Source organism: Lagenorhynchus albirostris, chromosome 11, assembly GCF_949774975.1.
Source record: "Lagenorhynchus albirostris chromosome 11, mLagAlb1.1, whole genome shotgun sequence".
In the NCBI taxonomy this organism is placed as follows: Eukaryota; Metazoa; Chordata; class Mammalia; order Artiodactyla; family Delphinidae; genus Lagenorhynchus; species Lagenorhynchus albirostris.
Window position 1 is genome coordinate 96,380,695 of NC_083105.1, and position 20,510 is coordinate 96,401,204.

A 20,510-nucleotide genomic window follows, 5' to 3' on the forward strand; every position below is an offset into this window, starting at 1 on the left:
GTGTAGCATTAACTGATTTGATAATCCAACACATAATTACTAAGTGTCTATTATGTTTCAGGCATAGATTGAATGATGGAAATAGCAAGAATAATAAAACATGATTCTTACCCTCAAAATCTAGAAAGCATTATTGTATTATGGCCTAGGCTTTGGATTCAGTTTGTGATGAGTTCAAATCCTCACTCTGAAAATGGTTACGCAAACCATCTGCATGTAACTTCTCAAAGTCAGTTTTTCATACATAAAATGCAGAACAACATATAAAGTGTTATAACAGCCCAGAAAAGAGGGAGTGTCAAAGTGATGTTAGGAGACAGAGGTTGGTGTTCAAGGCTGACCTTCAAGGTCAGAAGCCTAGTGGGGTTAGTCTTTATACTGAGAGACCCCTACATGTCAAGAAGCCAAGATATGTTCTCTAGCTATTTGATGAATGTAGGTTAAATTACTTGGACTGGGGTCTGGGAGAGATGACTACAGTTTAAATAATTGTATGCAGTGCATTTGGGTGGACCTTGAGGAAATCAACCCTATTGGCTATCAGCTAAGGTCTCCTGTCATTTTTCACACCTGCCATTTCTGAGCTCTGAGTGTTATGAGGGTTTCATGGGTAGCTGGGCTATCTCCTCAGTTATTTACCTTTAAATATTCTAGGCTTCACTTTCTTTTGCTTTGTTCCATCAAATATCACATCTCCATCTACTCTCCATTTTCCAGGAATTCACTGAATTTTTTCATCTGTTAGAACCCATTCACTTTTTAAATTGTTTTGGACTTATACATTTTTATTCCTTTAATATAAATTTAGTGGAGTTTTAGAAGAAATGGGAGATTAAAATCTATGCTTAATACATTGCATTCAGTGCTAAATTTCTGTGAACCTCATTTAAAAATGAGATTCATTTTCTTTTATGACAGAACCTTGAATTATTTTGACATAGGGTTATTTCTGTCTCATATAGATTATTTTGCAGTTTGGAAATCCACTGCATAATCTATGCCTCAACTTACTTTGATGTTAATATTATAAAGCATAGATGAGAAGAAATAGCTTTAAGGGTATTTTTTAAGTATTACCTAATTAATTACAGTGCATTTCAAGATGAGGAGTCTATCAGTTCTTTCTATTATATTCATATTAAAAACCCTCTTTTTTCTTGTCCTCCCTTCTAAATTGCTATTCCACTTTGGAGAAAATGCTGGAAGGTCAAAGAGCTTCTGCCAGAGAATATTTCTTAGCTAAAAGAGCAAGTGGTTTATAGAGGAAAGTGAGGCAATATCTTCTGTAGTATTACTAAAAGTTAAAATTATTCCAAATGTAGGCAGAAAACTAACTGAAGAGCAAGAAAATACTGCATGGATAGTAGTTTTCTTCCATATCATGCACGTGTTCAAAAATCTATTGCCTTGATTCATAAGGCTGAACACATTGCTCTTATCTTTTATTCACTGGGGAAACCCACCAAACTCTGGAGAGGGGAAGGAAATCATCCATCTCAATTTATCTCACTTACAGGAAGTTTGCAAAAATACGGAACTCCTTCAGCAGACTACTACTTGTGACTTTTCTCTCTTTTTAATATATGCAATGGCTGGAGATATAATCTATGCTGATATCAAACATTCATCTTCAGAACATTCATCTTCACGTCAGAGATCTGGTAAGTTGGATTTAGACCTCTTATTAAAATTAAAGTTTTGTTTTTAATCTCCCTTATTTCTGTCCTGTGTCTGTACTTGTCTTACCGGAATTAGGAGACTGGATTCAAAGCAAAAGTTACTGAATGCAAGAATAAGGGTGAATGTTTTTAATGACACCAAGTGTTATAAAGTTAATTGTAACTTTAGTCTTAATATGTAGAACTTTGCTTTTGGTTTTCATAGAAGTTTAGAATTAACGACTATCTGAGTAATAGAATATGTTTGGAACATGAATAGATAGGCACACAGCTAAAGATAAGATTGTAACCTTAAACACAAACCACCTCAGAAATAATAGATTTTCAAATCCAGTGTATTTATACATGAAGCCTTAGGGAAATGTCCATGTTGCATTTATATTCTCTTCTCTAGGGTAAGAATTTTTATATTGTAAAGTTTATAAAAATGTTTAAATAACTTAAAGTCTCCTCATGGTGCTTTGTCCTTGTGGAGTGGATCTGATGTTTTGCTTTCCTATTATTTCCCAAGAATGTATTTTTTCTTCTATATTTATGCGTTTGCAGTGTTCAGGTGGATCTGGTGAGTTGCTTTCTCCAGTTGCAAGAGTCTGTTATTTTCTGTGTTTAAATATTATCTCTCTTAACTTGTGGAATAGAGGCTTTTCTGCTTTATTTTCTCAGTAGACTGGGAGCTTTCATTTTATACGCGTTAACAGAACTTCGTTTGAAAAATAACATGGACTAGAACCTTACTCTTACTCCCCCCATCCCCCCAAATCTCATATAATTGGTCCATTTTTCTAGAGGTTATTTTAACTCAGTTCAAGCAACAAAACCAGTATTTTTGATTCTACATTCCAGGATTTAATTTCTTCTGTTTGGAAAGAGCATTACTCTTTTCCTGGTTTAAAGATTTTGGGACAACATCTTTAATGCTGTCCAGTCCAATATTCTAATCTTAAAAATGAAGAAATATGAATATATAAAAATTAAATTATCTACCTGCAGTCATGCTTATGACCAGAAGTCAAATATCATATTACTCTTTCACTGCATGTCTCTGTTGTGGATAAACGCAACTTCTGTTCTCATGTGTCATATCATTGAAGAGGGAAAGAACTATTTGATACATTGGATTGTAATGTCCTACAGAGTCCTACACAATTATCCCTGGTCTTTCTCTTCTAACTCGGTAAATTTCACTTATTTTGCTCTGGTTGTTGGCTTTCTCTTGCTCTTTAAAATTACCATATTCTTTTCCATTTCAGAGCCTCGTATGTGTTGAAACACTCTCCCTAATCTCTTAATCTTTGTATACCCAGCACCTCACACAGTACTAAGTACATAGCAGGCAATCGATAGATGCTGGGTAGGCGGATGAATAAATGGATGACTAAATAAATGGATTTCATTTGTACTAAACACTTTAAATATTGTAGGTTCATCAGTTCTCCAAGATATAAAACAAAGAGGGCTATCACCATGACACTGAGTGAAATCTCAGTAACAAAGTATGATTCCACTGAGAATATCCCAGGCTAAGATTCAGAAATTCATGCCTTTATAAACTTTACTTCAGGGGCCTAAAAGAATGACCTAGTACCCCTTATATTAGTCCTTTCATGAACTCTGATGCTTTATTCTCCAGCTTTTTAAGTCTGTAACCCCAGTTCTTCACACTAGAAATGTGTGTTGGGATATTATCACATTCTTCTGGTGATGGCCTTGACTGGTATACTTTGCATTGTTTTGCCTAATAAAAGAAAATACATGGATTTCTTTTAGTGCTTTGAGAATTAATAAATTCTCACTAAAGATGCTTTACTTAATAACAATAATAATGTGGACAAAACACTCTATAATAGGATTCCACTAAATAAACACTCAGGTTAATGTCTCGACACTTGGTTTTGTAATTGGTTATATTTCAACATCAGTTATAGTAGTGCACTCTCAGTATATTGTATGTGTGTGTGTATATATCACATATCTAGTGGAATTGATATACTGTAACTATTTGGGATAAGAGCCTATTGGTTTTAACTATCAACCCAAAGATAAAAATGCCAGTTTCTTTTTATGATTTATTTATCTTTCAAGTACAAGAGATAGAGTAGATAGTGAACACCGTACTAATTTTGGTAGTCAAGACACCCAAGGTACAGTCTCAGCTCTGCTATCAAGTAACTGTGTGACTGTGGATTTGAAATCCCCATTTTTAATATGCGAATGTTGGACAAGATTATCCCTAAAATTACTTTTATTTTAAAATGTATGATTTTATGCAATTACAATTACATGTCACAGGAAATAGGTGTACTGTATAAAGGAGGAGGCATGAAAGAACGGATCAATCCAAATAAGTGAGTGTTGTCAGTAAGCTTATTAGAGACTGGAGAATTTCACAGTCTTATATAAAAACTTAGGGATACAGAGAGTAAATTATAGTTAAGATTAATACTGAGGAATATGTACGGTAAATCAACAAGGAAAAATTTACATCTATTCACAGTTTTCTAGGTCCCCCTTTTCACAAACCAGGGGACCAAATATGCTGTGTGTGTGTGTGTGTGTGTGTGTGTGTGTGTGTGTAAAAGGAAGCTGGATCTACATATTTCAAAGGAAAGTAACTCAGGAGCATAACTGACAAAGTTTATTCAGCCCTTCCCTACCTCTTACTACCTAAGGAATTATTTACTGGGCTTATTAGTGAAATCTATCCAATTTTATAGATTCTCACCACCATGGAATTTTCCTGAAAGTTGAATGTGCAATGATTATCATCCTTCTTGTAATAGTAATTGTGCTGAGCATTTTTGGTAAGTAATTATCAATACCATTTATTTATCCCAAAGTATTTTAGCACCACCTATTGTAATTGCGTTTGCTGTTCAAGTGGTTCCTATACATTATAACTTCACAAAAAGCATGAAATTTGATACACAATTAAAATTAGAGATTTTCCATAGAACTTCAGATTGTGATATAATACATATTATGGATTCATTTCATTGATAAGGAGATTAGATTTATATTTTATGACCAAAATCATAAAGTGCATTTTATGCACAATGCATTTCCCAATGCAGTTGATTGTGAGTTATACACCATCTTCTCTGAAGCTGCGGTCAGTGAAAGCAAATTAAATAATGAAGCATATTTCTGTTTAAGCTTATCCATATTAGTTACTCCTGGACATCATCATCAATCTTATATTCATGGATGGGAAATTTGTCTAAAATCAATCAATTCAATCAAGTATTTTAAAATTATACTCATATACTGTGGATATAGCTAAACATAGTCCAATTTCATGTGACAATTATTTAAATATTTTATTGAATAAATGCTTGGAGAAAAACTCCCAGATGATATATATATTTTAAGGAATTCAGATTTCCAGATTAAACCAAACTGTAGAACAGACAAAGGCCGTGTCTGCCTATGTTGCCCTTGTGAATGATATTAGTAATTATGAATGTCATTAGTAATTCGAGGTCAGTAGGCAGAGTCATAGAATTCAGAACTGAATGGGGCTCTAGAAATCAGCAAGGTCAAACCTCCAGTTGAGGTGAACAGTCCAAAACCCAGAGTGATAAGTGGTTTGACTAGTTTAATGTAACTAGTCAATGGCTGAATTGGGACTTTAACATTGAGGGGAGGAAGCAAAAATACTTAGCATTAAACATCTCTGCTAGGACTTCCCTGGTGGTCCAGTGGTTAAGACTCCACGCTTCCACTGCAGAGGGCACGGGTTCAATCCCTGGTCAGGGAACTAAGATCCCACCATGCCAGGCAGTGGGGCCAAAACAAAAAACAAGAAACCATCTCTGCTATGTTTCCTTTTGTTATAAGATAATAGATTTGTTATCAAAACAGTTTTTTGTTAGTAAAACAGATTTGTTTGTTACTACAATAGATTTTAAAGATTTAATTGCCTAATACACACTATTGTGACATTATAAATTACCAAAACTAATTTCAGTTAAGTGGCCATCAGAAAGACAGCTGTCTTCTTCATGGTCGAAAAATACTCTGGGCTCACCCTACCCTTCTATGTGTACGATTTACATGCACAATCTCAAAAGGAACAGAATCATGAACTGAAGTCAAAACACATAAAACCCTTTCCATGAATCAAGTGATACCTGATACAGTGAATAAGAACTCACAAAATACAAGCTATCCAAATGAGGCTTATATCCAGAGCTGGTTATTTTGTGTTTATTAAAATAAATATGAAAACTCCGGAAAAAAAAAAGTGAGTATCCTTCTGGTCCCAGGTCATATTTTTCCAATTCCCCTAAAGTTAGCATTAATAAGGTTAACAAGAATGCTTGCAAAGGAACGTCCAAATCTTGGAAAAAGTAATGTTGTTTTTCCCTCTAAATTTTTAATCATTTAAATTACTATGGAGTTTCCACATTAATGAACTTCAGAGTCTCTAGAACCCAATGAATTTCTGCTTTGTATTTAATACAGAAAATATGTTTCTTCTTTTATTAGTTATCCAGTTCAAATCTGCAAGACATACTAAAGTAAATAATGAATCAAAAGAGAAATACTGTACTGGGCAAAATAAATCTGAAACAAGCACCTCAATAGGTAATGTTATTTTATATTGCCTAATTCCTGAGTAAACAAGTATGGACAGTAGTGTGGATTTTACTTGGGTATATCTGAATAAAGAGGAGATTCCTCTACCCCTACAGAGGGATGGTTTAGATCATTGTTTTTCAGGGACCTATTACAGTCATTGACAAAAATATTTAAAGATCCAAGACAAATGAGAAAAATAAGCTTATATAATGAGTTGTAAATGAATTTAGAGGTATTATATTGCAATAATTGCATTTTCTTTTTTTAACTTCTTTTGGGACATGTGCAGGCACAGAATGTAATCAAAATATATTCATTCTTAAAATTCATGATCATATCAGGTAGCTTTTTGTCAATTTTTAATGTCATTACATGTAAAAAACTGTAAATGGTAACCTTTATCTTGCTTTCTCATCTGAATGTATTTACCTAATTTTTAAAGTCGAGAAGACACTCAGTCATTTGTCCTTTCTGTTTTCTTTTTCTTTCCAGCTGTTTTCTTTATTATTTTTAATCCGTTAATTTAATTCTATATTGAAAAATGATATACCTTTCTTTTTTTGAACATGCATATATAATTCTATTAGAAAGACTCACCAGTCCATGTTATAGGATACATTCAAATTCTAGGAATTCATTAAAACTTTAAAATAGATTTTGATGTTCCCAAGCCCCCTTGACCACATTCTAAAAACTTTAATTTTTTTTAACTAGTGAGACTATGAGGGCAAATTCTGTGGGACATTATCCCCAGAACAAAAGCGTATTACTGTACTCCTATACCCTTGATACAGGTGGTAACAGTGGTATTTAATAAAGCCTCTAGCTTTAAATTCTGTCTAACTTGTTTTCTAATCCTTCTATTGTTACAGATAATCCTATCTATAACAGGCCCTAGAATCCTAGTTTCAATCCAGCAGGAAAGGATACCAACTCTAAATTTGTTTCATCTTAATAAAATAATATGTTGTTGATTTGAGTCCTCTCCCTCTTTTTCTTGATGAGTCTGGCTAATGGTTTATCAATTTTGTTTATCTTCTCAAAGAACCAGCTTTTAGTTTTACTGATCTTCACTATTGTTTTCTTTGTTTCTATTTCATTTATTTCTGCTCTGATCTTTATGATTTCTTTCATTCTACTAACTTTGGTTTTGTTTGTTCTTCTTTCTCTAGTTCCTTTAGGTGTAAGTTTAGATTGTTTATTTGAGATTTTTCTTCTTTCTTGAGAAAGGCTTGTATTGACCTATGGTCAACTAATCTATGACAAAGGAGGCAAGGATATACAATGGAGAAAAGACAGTCTCTTCAATAAGTAGTGCTGGGAAAACTGGACAGCAACAGGTAAAAGAATGAAATTAGAACACTCTCTAACCCCATACACAAAAATAAACTCAAAATGGATTAAAGACCTAAATGTAAGACCGGACACTATAAAACTCTTAGAGGAAAACATATGAAGAACACTCTTTGACATAAATCACAGCAAGATCTTTTTTGATCCACCTCCTAGAGTAATGGAAATAAAAACAAAAATAAACAAATGGGATCTAATGAAACTTCAAAGCTTTTGCAAAGCAAACTACAAACAAGACAAAAAGACAACCCTCAGACTGGGAGAAAATACTTGCAAATGAATCAAAGGACAGAGGATCAATCTCCAAAATATATAAACAGCTCATGCTGCTCAATATTAAAAAACAAACAACCCAATCAAAAAATGGGCAGAAGACCTAAATAGACGTTTCTCCAAAGAAGACATACAGATGGCCAAGAGGCACATGAAAAGCTGCTCAACATCACTAATTATTAGAGAAATGCAAATCAAAACTACAATGAGATATCATCTCACACCAGTTAGAATGGGCATCATCAGACAATCTACAAACAACAAATGCTGGAGAGGGTGTCGAGAAAAGGGAACCCTCCTGCACCGTTGGTGGGAATGTAAATTGTTACAGCCACTATGAAGAACAGTATGGAGGTTCTTAAAAAACAAAAAATAGAATTACCATATGACCCAGTAATCCTACTATTGGGCATATACCCAGAGAAAACCATAATTCAAAAAGACACAGGCAGCCCAGTGTTCATTGCAGCACTATTTACAATAGCCAGGTCATGGAAGCAACCTAAATGCCCATCGACAGAGGAATGGATATAGAAGACATGGTACATATATATAATGGAATATTACTCAGCCATAAAAAGGAATGAAATTGGGTCATTTGTAGAGACTTGGATAGATCTAGAGACTGTCATACAGAGTGAAGTAAGTCAGAAAGAGAAAAACAAATATCTTATATCAATGCACATATGTGGAACCTAGAAAAATGGTACAGATGAACCAGTTTGCAGGGCAGAAATAGACACAGAGATGTAGAGAACAAACGTATGGACATCAAGGGGGGAAAGTGGCCAGGGGGGTGGTGGTGGGATAAATTGGGAGATTGGGATTGACATATATACACTAATATGTATAAAATGGTTAACTAATAAGAACCTGCTATATAAAAAAATAAATAAAATTCAAAAAATAAAAAATAAATAAAATAATAGAATAAACTTAAAATATGTAAAGTAAAACTTAATAGAACTAGTCAGCCATCATTCCTAATTCTTTGTCTACCTTCTCTGTATTTTATTTCTAGGACTTAAATTAGATGTTCGATAGGCCTTTGCTTTCTATCTTCCATTTCACTTAACCTCTCATTTTTGTCCTCATGATTGTCAATTTGTGCTGAATTCTTGGCAATGTTTTCAGATATACCTTGTGGTTCACAAATTCTCTCTGTTCCTGTTTCTAAGCTGTAGGCTCATTCACTGAGTCTAATTTCAATGATTATAGTTTTCAAACCTAAGGACTTAGTTTCAAACCCTCCAGTTAGCTTGTGATAGTCTCCTGTTATCTGATCATTTTGTAATTTATTCTTTTATTTCTTAAAATAATGTAAACATTATTGTTTATGATACATATAATTATTTAAATATCTAAAGTCCTCAGTGACCAAATCTCTTGTTTGTATTTCCTGCTAAAAAATGTTGGCTTGTTTTTTAAAGTATTTGATTTTTTAAAATTTGACTGATCCTGATACATTTCTCCAAAAAGTGTTGATTTTTCTTGGTATGGTTTGATTCATTTAAATTTCTATTTTGGGGGCAGCAGTTTAAATCTCAAGTCAGTTTTTTTTTCTTTTTTTTTTTTTAATTTTTATCTGTAATCTAGCTTCCACATTCATCAGCCAGGGACTTAGACAATTTTTATACACAGCAGTTGATGCACACCTTTTGTTTATTTCTTTTATGGAATTTACTCTTTATTTTCAACATCTGTAGTTGCCCCCAATTCTGTTCTTTGGTTATTCAGACTAGAGAGACTTCAAATTGTCTACCAAAATTTTGCTCATTCTACATGGCACCAACATTGGTCTGTCTTAGGCTAAAAGTTGTAAAAACAGGAAATTTCTAAATTGTCATACCTTATTTCAAGTGTCAGCTACTCTCCAAAATCTGCCTGCTTTTTTTACTCTTCAATGGCTTCAAGTCATTGTGTGTATGTATATGTGTGTTTTTAAAGAATATTTATTTTAGGGGACAATAAATTATTGGTATGTGTAGGATACCTATGTGTCATCATCTAAATCTACTGGCAAATATTATAAATTAGATCTATTTGTTACCAGCACATTTTTGGATGCCAAGATCCACTTGTACATGGGTAGATCATGAGTTTGGGGGGACATCTATTACACAATTTTTTCCCAAGAAAAATTCTTCCAGTGTGATATATAATTCTCAAAAGGTCTGGTTCATTGGCAGAACACTAATTAAATTCTCTAATTTCTACTTTTCCTCCAAATTTTTATCTCCCTGAGGCTTGGATGTCCATTGCTTTATCCTAGTGTCTGTGCATTGCCTAGCTGATAGAAAGCATAATATATTTTTACGAGAATTAAACTAAATGGAGAAAGAAAAAAGAAACAAGAAAGAGAGAAAGAAACAATATACACATATTGCAATTCTGTTAATCTTTATTTTTTTTTCAAAATCCACCTGGAGGAAAGCACTTACTTTTGTCAAAGAAAGCTTAGGCCATAATTTAACACATTTTGAGAATCTTTAATTAGTATACACACAGTATTAGGGATACAGTCGCAAGTTCCTTTTAATTACTTATCCTTTTTCCTTCCAGGTTATTTCAACTCTTCTACTGCTAGTAAATCATGCCCCTCTGAAGACTGGAAGCTACATGGGGGGAAATGTTACTGGGTTGCTAAAAGTGAGAAATCTTGGAATGAAAGTAAAAATGACTGTGTCATGAAAAATTCACATCTCATGGTGATCCAAGACTTCATTGATATGGTGAGATATAAAATTTGGAGATTATAGCATCCTTCACAACTGCAATACCTTCTTTGTGTTACAAATTTGAAAAATTCTGTGAAATAAATTTTTTAAACCTCATTGCTATTAACTACACAATTATTGGTTGAATGAATCATTGAACTATATTATTATCTCATGCTTTTTTTTGGCTAGGTATAAGAGGAATTCATTTGGTATTATATACCTAAGTTCTTCTCTACAAGGGACCCCACTGCTTACCAGATTTCATTTTAAATGTGTGACATAAAATATCTATCTCATCTCCCATGTTTAACCCATTGCTCACAAAGGTTATAATCAGATTGCATGGCAGCTGAAATTAAAGATGATGTTGGGGGAAAGGAAATACAGCATAGTCCTTCTCATTAGGTTTGCTCTTTGTTGAAGAAAACAAGTATTTTTCTAGCTCTGGCTTAATTTAGATTGAAATTTTGCTACAAGAAGGTTGGACACTAAACCTTCTAAATAAGGCCAGTATTGATTTTATTTTTATAAATTTATTTTTTATTTTCTGGCTGCGTCGGGTCTTCATTGCTGCGCGTGGGCTTTCTCTAGTTGCGGCGAGCAGGGGCTGCTCTTCCTTGCGACGCACGGGCCTCTCATTGCGGTGGCTTCTCTTGCTGCAGAGCGTGGGCTCTAGCCCTTAAAGCCCCTTATGGTGATCAATTATACACGTGAATGCAACAAGGCAAACACTGATAGAACTGAAAGGGGAAATGGATAAATCCCCAATTATAGTTGGCGATGTCAACACTCTTCTCTGAGTAACTGACAAAACAAGTAGATAATAAATAAATAAATAAATGAATCTGAACAACACTATCAACCAATTACACCTAATGGATTTTACAGAATACTATCCAACAACAGCAGAATACACATTTTTTTCCAAGGAACTTTCATGAAGACAGATCATATTTTGGGACCTAAAAATTTACAAATACAGATATCACACAGGGTATGTCTCAGACCATAACAAAATTAAAGTGCAAATTAGAAACAGAAAGATGTTTGGAAATATCCCACACGTTTGAAAGTTAAGCATCACACTTCTAGATAATGTATGGGTCAAAGAGGAAGCATCAGGGCAAATTTTTTTAAAGCATATTTTGAGTTGAATGAAAATAACACTATAATGTCAAAATACATGGGTTTCAATTTAAGCAGTTTAGAGGGAAATTTATAGCATCAAATGCTTATATTTGAAAAGAAGATAATGTAGAATCATTACTCTAAGCTTCTACTTAAAAAAAAACCTATGAAAAGAGCAAACTAACCCAAAGAAAGCAAGAGAATGGAAGACTTACACTACTCAATTTCAAGTCTTACTATAAACCTAAATTAATAAATATGGTATAGTATTGGCAAAGAAGAGAGTTATAGATCAACAAAACTGAATAGAGAGGCCAGGAATAGACTCACACAAATATAGTCAACTGATTTCTTTTGACCGTAGTGCAAAGATAATTCAGTGGAGAAACACCTCTTTTATATGCCTAATGACTATTTTCCAACAAACAGCTTTGTCATTTAGCATATGAGTTAAGCTGCATGTGACAGAGTTCCAGAATTGCTGTAGCTGAAACAAATGGATGTTTGCTTTATTCATTGAATCTAAGACACTTTCAATGATAAGATGTATCATTAGTACCCTTAAAAGAAATAGTGCAATTAAAAAGCAAAAACGAAGCTGCCAATGAAACTACCATAAGCCATTAGATTGTTCAATGTTTCCAAAGTCAAAGTGTTAAAATAGGGGAAAGATCTATCTTAGAATATACGTAATAAGTTATGTCACTCACATTGTAGTCTAAACTGCTATGAGATTTCTGCTCCCATCAGTAGGGTGCTGTGTCTACTTGTTTCTGATTGGTTCACCACTAGAACCAATCACAGTTCACAGTCTAGCCATCAGGGGAGAAGAAAATGATGAATAGAAGGATATGAACTTACTCTTTAAATGCTGAATTAGAATTTCAGTATTTTTTGATTCTATCCCATTAGTCAGAAATTAGGTCAGTCACATTGTCACACTTAGCCAAAAGGGAGGCTGGGAAATGTCACCTTTATTATGGCTGGCCATATACTTTGGCTCAGGGGTTATGTCACTGTACAAAAAGAGATATTAAAAACCTATGGGGCTTCCCTGGTGGCACAGTGGTTGAGAGTCCGCCTGCCGATGCAGGGGACACAGGTTCGTGCCCCGGTCCGGGAAGATCCCACATGCTGCAGAGTGGCTGGGCCCGTGAGCCATGGCCGCTGAGCCTGCGCGTCCGGAGCCTGTGCTCCGCAACGGGAGAGGCCACAACCGTGAGAGGCCCGTGTACCGCAAAAAAAAAACCCACAAAAAACAAAAACAACCTATGAACAGGGCCTTCCCTGGCAGTCCAGTGGTTAAGACTTTGCCTTCCAATGCAGGGGGTGTGGGTTCGATCCCTGGTCGGGAGCTAAGATCTTACATGCCTCCTGGCCAAAAAACCAAAGCACGAAACAGAAGCAATATTGTAACAAATTCAATAAAGACTTTAAAATGGTCCACACCAAAAAAATCTTTAAAAAAACCAAAAACAAACCAAAAAACCTATGAACAGTATGTGTCCCATCAGCTCAGAGATTGCTTTCTTTCTGTAACTTTCCCTGTGTATTCTCTTGCTTCTAGATATTATTTCATACTTGTATTTAGTAGTAATCATTAACATTTATGCAAGGAGCATTTATTATGTGCCAGGAAGTGTTTAATAATATTATTATTTATTAACAAATCAATAATAGCTCTTTGAGATAGTACTATTATAATCTGAATTTTAGTGATTGGAAAAATACAGAAGTAAAAAGATTGAATAACTGTGCAAAGATGTGTAGTAGTAAATAGTAGTGCTAGGACTCAAATCAGGGAGGTGGACTCCACAGCTTTGATATCTACTAACATTGTACGTAATTGTTGTTTAGCAGTCATCCCACTGACTTGCAGTAAAATTTCCCTCCACTGTGATCTATCTGAAAGCGTGGAGCATGTCTAACCTGTCCATTCCCAGCTTCTAGTGCAGTGCCAAGCACGTAGAAGGTGCACTTGCGCTATTTTTCTTGCATCTGTCAGAATCACTTTGTTTCATGTACCATTTCCTATTCTCTTTAGAGTTTCCTATGGCGGAACCTACAGGCTTCAGCCTCTTATTGGGTTGGTTTGAGGAGCCCTCCTGGAGAGGAATTATGGACCTGGGTGGACAATAGCACTTTTGACCCCCAGCTGTAAGTTTTGTTGCATTTTTTGTGGTTTTAATCCCATATTGTATGTGACAAGATAGAGACGTTTGACATTGTTGGCCCTGAACTGATAGAACGGGTATAAATTTCCTACACTCTGATAAATATTTCTATAAAATGGTTCACACAGAAAGTTGAGAAAGAAAAGAAATCTCCCTCCAGCCACTCAGAAGATTTATGTGAGAAACAGGATTTGCCCCACTGCCTGATTTTGTCTTTTTATCTAAAAGGTAAATTAGCAAGTATAAACTCTCTTATGAGTGCACAGGTTTAGTTTACGAAACATAACTTCCTGCTTATTTCTTACAGTGATCAATTTTCAAATGATAAAAAAGTCAGAGGTAATATTTTAGCTATCTCTAATGAACTTCTCTGGAGACAGGTTTTGAGAAATAAAGCTAAAAGTGGGAAGAATTGCTTTACCCATCATACTGTTGTGTATTTAAATTGTTTGAATGATTATGTTTTCACCAAAAAATTAAAAAATATTTCCTTTTAAGTCTCTTGACATATGCATATATTCATGGCTGACGTAAAGGTAACCATTTGCTTTCTTTCTATAGGTTTTCAAAGAAAAAAAAAAAGCCACGGACCAGGAGTATGAAATGTGTCCTGGTGTCTTATACTGAGATAACTGAAGAAAGTTGTGAGAAACATCATCAGTGGATTTGTCAACTGTAATCCACTCGGCAGAAAATTGGTCTCCATTTGTCTGACTGAGAGACACCACATGAAGCTTGAGCTCAGATCATAAGAAAGTTCAGAGGGTTGCATGTGTCCTAGAGGGCTGTGTGTGTGTGTGTGTGTGTGTGTGTGTCCATTTATGATTCATGTGGGTATAGTATTATTTCTCAGAAGTGTGGAAAGGGTAATAGAGAAAATGTTTTAGAAAATGAGTAGTTATGATGAATAGATTTTTACATGTGAATGACCAATGTAGTTATTCAATCATCCGTCTTGTTTTGCCAGTATTTTTGGAACTTCATTCTTTATCTTTTCTGCATCTTCCCTCTATGATATCCTTAGCTAATCACCTACATTCTCATGATTTCAACTACCACATACAATGCAATGCCTATCAATGTTATATCTCTAGTCCAGATCATTCCCTGATCACTAGACCTGTATACCGTCCTGCCTGTTTAACGTAGCAAATCTACAATCTCAAAGGTACTCCGAACTCAACATATAAAAATAATTCATTAAATTTCATCATAAAAGGAACCATCTTCCAGCACTCCATATCTCAATAAAGGACATGCCATACAAGACAATTATGCCATCTATAAACCAGCTGTGGTCTTGTTATAACCCTCTCTTTCACACACAGCTCTAGGCTGCTATCCCCTTTCCATCTCATATCACCAAGTTTTACTTTTTTTTTTTATTAAATCTCTCTCAAACTTGTCCTCCTCTCTCCATCACCCCTTTCACGATCTTAATACAAAGGTACTAAAATATTAAATAACTGCAATAACAACATCTTCCTGTTTTACTTTTCTTCCATTTCAATCATTCCCTGCTTTGAATTCTGTGATGTTTTTAAAAATATATACTGACAATGCAATCTTCCCTTTAAAAAATACCTCAATATCTTCCTTATAATAATACCAAATTCCATAACATAGCCTAGGAATCCCTATCAGGTTTAACCTTTCCTTACTTATTCTGTCTCTTCCTACACCAAACACCCAAACTCTCAGGACCACAACTCCATTAAACTAATTTCTGGAACTCATGCTGTATTTCACCACATTGCCTTCACAGAAGTTGTTCTCTAGACCTGAAATTCTCCTTCTTCTCTTCTCCATCAGGTTACCTCCCAAATATTCTCTATATCTCTGCTCAGTTTTTAAGAGCTTTTCCTTGAGCTCCATGACAAGGTCAAATATTCTGACATTATATTCCCCTCCCCAGTACTTACCACATTTTAGGTCTTACCTATACAAGTCTTTTGAGTGAATATTTGATTAATGTCCTCTGCCCTCACTTGACTGTAAATCACATAAAGACCCAATATCTGTTTTTATATTTTTAGTGCCTTTTAAATTACCTACTACATAATAACTACTCAAAAAATACTTATTATATTAAGTTTTCTCTAAGAGATCACAGAAGTAAAATGCTGATACGTGGCTAGGGAGATGGGGTGCAAAAGAAAAAGACTCAGCTGATGGAGGTCTAATTGTTAGGTCATTAAAAGGCAACTGAAGGGGGCTTCCCTGGTGGCACAGTGGTTGAGAGTCCGCCTGAACATGCCCGATGCAGGGGACACGGGTTCGTGCCCCGGTCCGGGAAGATCCCACATGCCGCGGAGCGGCTGGGCCCGTGAGCCATGGCCGCTGAGCCTGCACGTCCAGAGCCTGTGCTCCGCAACGGGAGAGGCCACAATAGTGAGAGGCCCGCGTACCACAAAAAAAAAGGAAAAAATAACAAAAATATAATATGAAAAAATTTACTTGCTTGAAAATAGTCTGGATCATATTTAAAGATCACAATAATAATTACAAAATAATTTTAACTGAGTGATAATGTATATCAAAACTTGGAGGTCAAATCTAAAGTTGTGCTTATAGGAAAATATATATCATATATATATGCATATATATATATATAAATATATATGCTTATAGGAAATGCATATGATCCAGCAATCCCACTCCTGGGCATATACCCAGAGAAAACCATAATTCAAAAAAATACATGCACCCAAATGTTCATTGCAGCACTATTTACAATAGCCAGGTCATGGAAGCAACCTAAATGTCCATCGACAGACGAATGGATAAAGAAGATGTGGTACATATATACAATGGAATATTAGCCATAAGAAGGAACGAAATTGGGTCAGTTGTAGAGACGTGGATGGATCTAGGGACTGTCATATAGAGTGAAGTAAGTCAGAAAGAGAAAAACAAATATCGTATATTAACACATATATGTGGAACCTAGAAAAATGGTACAGATGAACCAGTTTGCAGGGCAGAAAATGAGACACAGAAGTAGAGAACAAACGTATGGACACTAAGGGGGGAAAGCGGCGGGGGATGGGGGTGGGGGTGTGATGAATTGGGCAATTGGGATTGACATGTATACACTGATGTATAAAATGGATAACTAATAAGAACCTGCTGTATAAAAAAATAAATTAAATTAAAGTTAAAAATTAAAAAAATAAGAAATGCATATTCTGAACATACTGAATATCAATGATCTGAACATTTGTACAAAAATATAAAAAGCAGCAAATTATATCCAAGATAAAGGAGAAAGAAATTACCAAATTAAGAGCAAAAATAATAAATTGAACATGAAATAGAGATATGAAATACAGTTGCATTTTTTAAAGCCAATTAAATTGTTAAAGCTACTTTTAGATTGATAAAGATAAAAAGATGGAAACACATATAAGCAATCTCAAAAATAAAAAGGGTACATTTCAGCAGATTTTGTCCATGTTAAAAAGATAAAAGGATAATATAAACAATGTTATGACAATAAACTTGAAAATTTAGTTAGAACATTTTCTAGAAAAATAAACACAACTTACAAAACTTCATACAAGAAGAAACTTAAATTTTGTTTTCTTAACTATAATAAAATTGGATCTATAAATTATAACTTTCTACAAAATTCCAGGCCCTGGAAAACAAAAAAAAGTAAAGCAAATCTTCCACAATCTCTTTCAGAGATTATTTGAGAAGCAAAATATCCCAAATTGTTTTATACATCAAAAAAATTGTGACACTCAACCCCAAAGGATATAAATAAAGAAAAGAAATAAAGGTCAACCTCAGTCATAGATTAAAAAATCCTAACTAATTTATTAATATATAAAAAGATTACTATAAACAATCAAATATGATTTATTCAAAGACCCTATGTCACCCTCTAGTGGCAGCCTGAAAGGATACATGGGGCCCCATGGCCAGGACCTCATGATTCATGGGGCCTGATTGCTATGAGGTATGGGTTTTACTTGTTCCCAATTGGTGGCCCTGTGTAAGCAGCAGAAGGGATCCGTGAGCCACTCATTAGACAGCAGACATTCCTCTTGTGGTGAAGAAGGGTCACCTGAATTCTCAATGAAGAGAGTTGAATTAGCCAGGGTACCACCAGAGGAACAAAACTAGTAGGATAGATATAGATGATAGATAGATAGCTATACAGAAACAGAGAAATTTATTGCAAGAAATTTGCTTATGCACTGTGGGAGCTAAAAATAGACAGATGATAGATAATTTAAGATATAGATAGATGATAGATAGATAGATAGACAGATGATAGATAGATAGATAGATTGCAAAGAATTAGGTTACACAGTTATGGCGGCCGGCTAGGCAAATCTAAAATTTATAACCAGACAATTGGAAGGACAGGCTGAAAACTCTCCAGCAGGAGTTGATGCTTCAGTCCACAGAAGGAATTTCTTCTTCCTCAGGAAACTTCAGTTCCGTTTTTAAGGCCTTTCAACTGACTGGATCAGGCTCACCCAGGTTACCTCTGGATAATATTCTTAGCTTAAAGCCTGTTTATTATAGATGATAATGAGATATACAAAATACCTTCACAGCAGCACCAGGATTAATGTTTGTTGAATGACGGAGTGCTATACCTTAGCCATGGCCAAGCTGACACACAAAACTTACCATCACATCCCATGCTTTGTCGATTTGGCACCCATATTTAATCTTCTTAAACCATACTTCATCTCCAAATAAAGACAATAACAAAGTTATGCTTCTGCCTAATATGATACAACTATCTTGCCTACAACTAAAAACATGTTAAGCTTTCCACAGAAGAGGATGCAAAGTCCTTGGGCAATGTTCAGTCTTCTCCTTGACAATCATGGAATTTAAATACTGAGATTAAAGTTAACTACTATAAATACATCTTATTTCACATAGGATATGAAGCTAAGGGAGGAAAACAACAAATATTATGTGTAAATATACATACATTCACATATTCATAGCAAAATAATGCGGAAATACTTATAACAATTACAGTCTTAATTTTGCAACCGGTCACATGATCATAGTTGGTATTTACAACTACCTTCTTCCACTATGCATTCCATATTCCCTTGGCCCTCAGCAAGCACCCCAGCTGGTTGTAATTCTTTGCCTGGTAGAGTGATTGAAACATTCATTCCACAAATTCTGCTTGAATTGAGCTGTTGTAATTTTCCTTGAGTTTAATCACAGGATATGGTAGTACTAAGAGATGTTCTAAGGAATTTCCCGTATCCCAGACATACTTTTCCTTTCCTCTAATGTGTTGTAGCAGTCCAATTTTTCCTCAGAATCTGAATCAATTAACCCAGTCAGGATGGTAACTCCCTTTTTCACTCATTGATTCAGAGGCACGAGAAACCCAAACTGATTGGGTGGTAGTATTCACTTCCAGTTTAATGGAATCACTGCTGTGGTCCTGATGGAAACATTCCTCCTTTTGGAACTAAGACCTATAGACAAGTAAAGCATACTAAGGTCACAGGGATAGGAAGCAAAAGTTTTCCAGTGAATCGATAGAGGTAATAGCACGGTGCCACTCTCATTTCCACTCCTTGATTCCTGGGTTCTTGAATCCTGGCTATGGGAAAAACAGAATGATATCTTGTATTCTGATTTAAAACATATACTGCCTCCAAAACTGGTTGTAGGAGGGTCAAGATGCATCAACTTCTTCACCTTCGACGGGTTAACCTGACATGCCCTTCACTACTAGACTCCTAGAAATTTCACTAAGGTCAAAGGCCCCTGAATTTTTGTTGGATTTATTTCCCACCCTCTGACATGCAAATTACCAATATGTCTAGATTAGCTGAGACTTCTTGGTCACTAGGTCCAATCAGCAAAACATCATCATTAAAATGGACCGGTGTGATATCTTGTAGAACAGAAAGGTGATCAAGATTTCTGCAGACTAAATTATAAGTCTGGAGAGGCGATATATCCCTGAGGTAGGACAGTGAAGATGTATTGCTGGCCTTGCCAGCCAAAAGCAAACTTTTGTGTTTATTGTTTTTATTGGAACCCAACTGAACATCAGGTATACCTGGTGTCGGTTAGCAAAAACCATTTGTACAATTGATATTGATGGTGCCAAAACCAAAACAGTGACTGGACGTGATGGGGAAAGACGTTGGGAACAAAAACCTGATTTTGGAGAGGAAAATGAAAGCCAGTCAGATTCAGTGAGGATGCAAAACCTGATACAACAAAATCCTTGTACAAAATATAAATTTATTATGAATACCTGGAAGGATAATCTGAGAAAGGAAAAGATAAAAGGAGGCCAACACGGGGCTTCCCTGGTGGCGCAGTGGTTGAGAGTCCGCCTGCCGATGCAGGGGACACGGGTTCGTGCCCCAGTCCGGGAAGATCCCACATGCCGCGGAGCGGCTGGGCCCGTGAGCCATGGCCGCTCAGCCTGCACGTCCAGAGCCTGTGCTCCGCAACAGGAGAGGCCACAACAGTGAGAGGCCCACGTACCGCAAAAAAACAAAACAAAACAAAACAAAGCCTGATACAACAAAATCCTTGTACAAAATATAAATTTATTGTGAATACCTGGAAGGATAATCTGAGAAAGGAAA

At 35.3% G+C, this 20,510-nt stretch overlaps 1 protein-coding gene across 1 annotated transcript; it reads left to right on the forward strand.

Moving 5' to 3' along the window:
- Nucleotides 1–1,586: 1,586 nt before the first annotated feature.
- Nucleotides 1,587–14,797, forward strand: LOC132529162 (killer cell lectin-like receptor subfamily F member 1). Its single transcript, XM_060165480.1, has 6 exons — nucleotides 1,587–1,661; nucleotides 4,394–4,480; nucleotides 6,168–6,266; nucleotides 10,449–10,618; nucleotides 13,779–13,891; nucleotides 14,470–14,797. Exons 1-6 carry the CDS (start codon nucleotides 1,589–1,591, stop codon nucleotides 14,585–14,587), a joined length of 660 nt encoding a protein of 219 aa, XP_060021463.1. The 5' UTR covers nucleotides 1,587–1,588; the 3' UTR covers nucleotides 14,588–14,797.
- The last annotated feature ends 5,713 nt before the right edge of the window (nucleotides 14,798–20,510 follow it).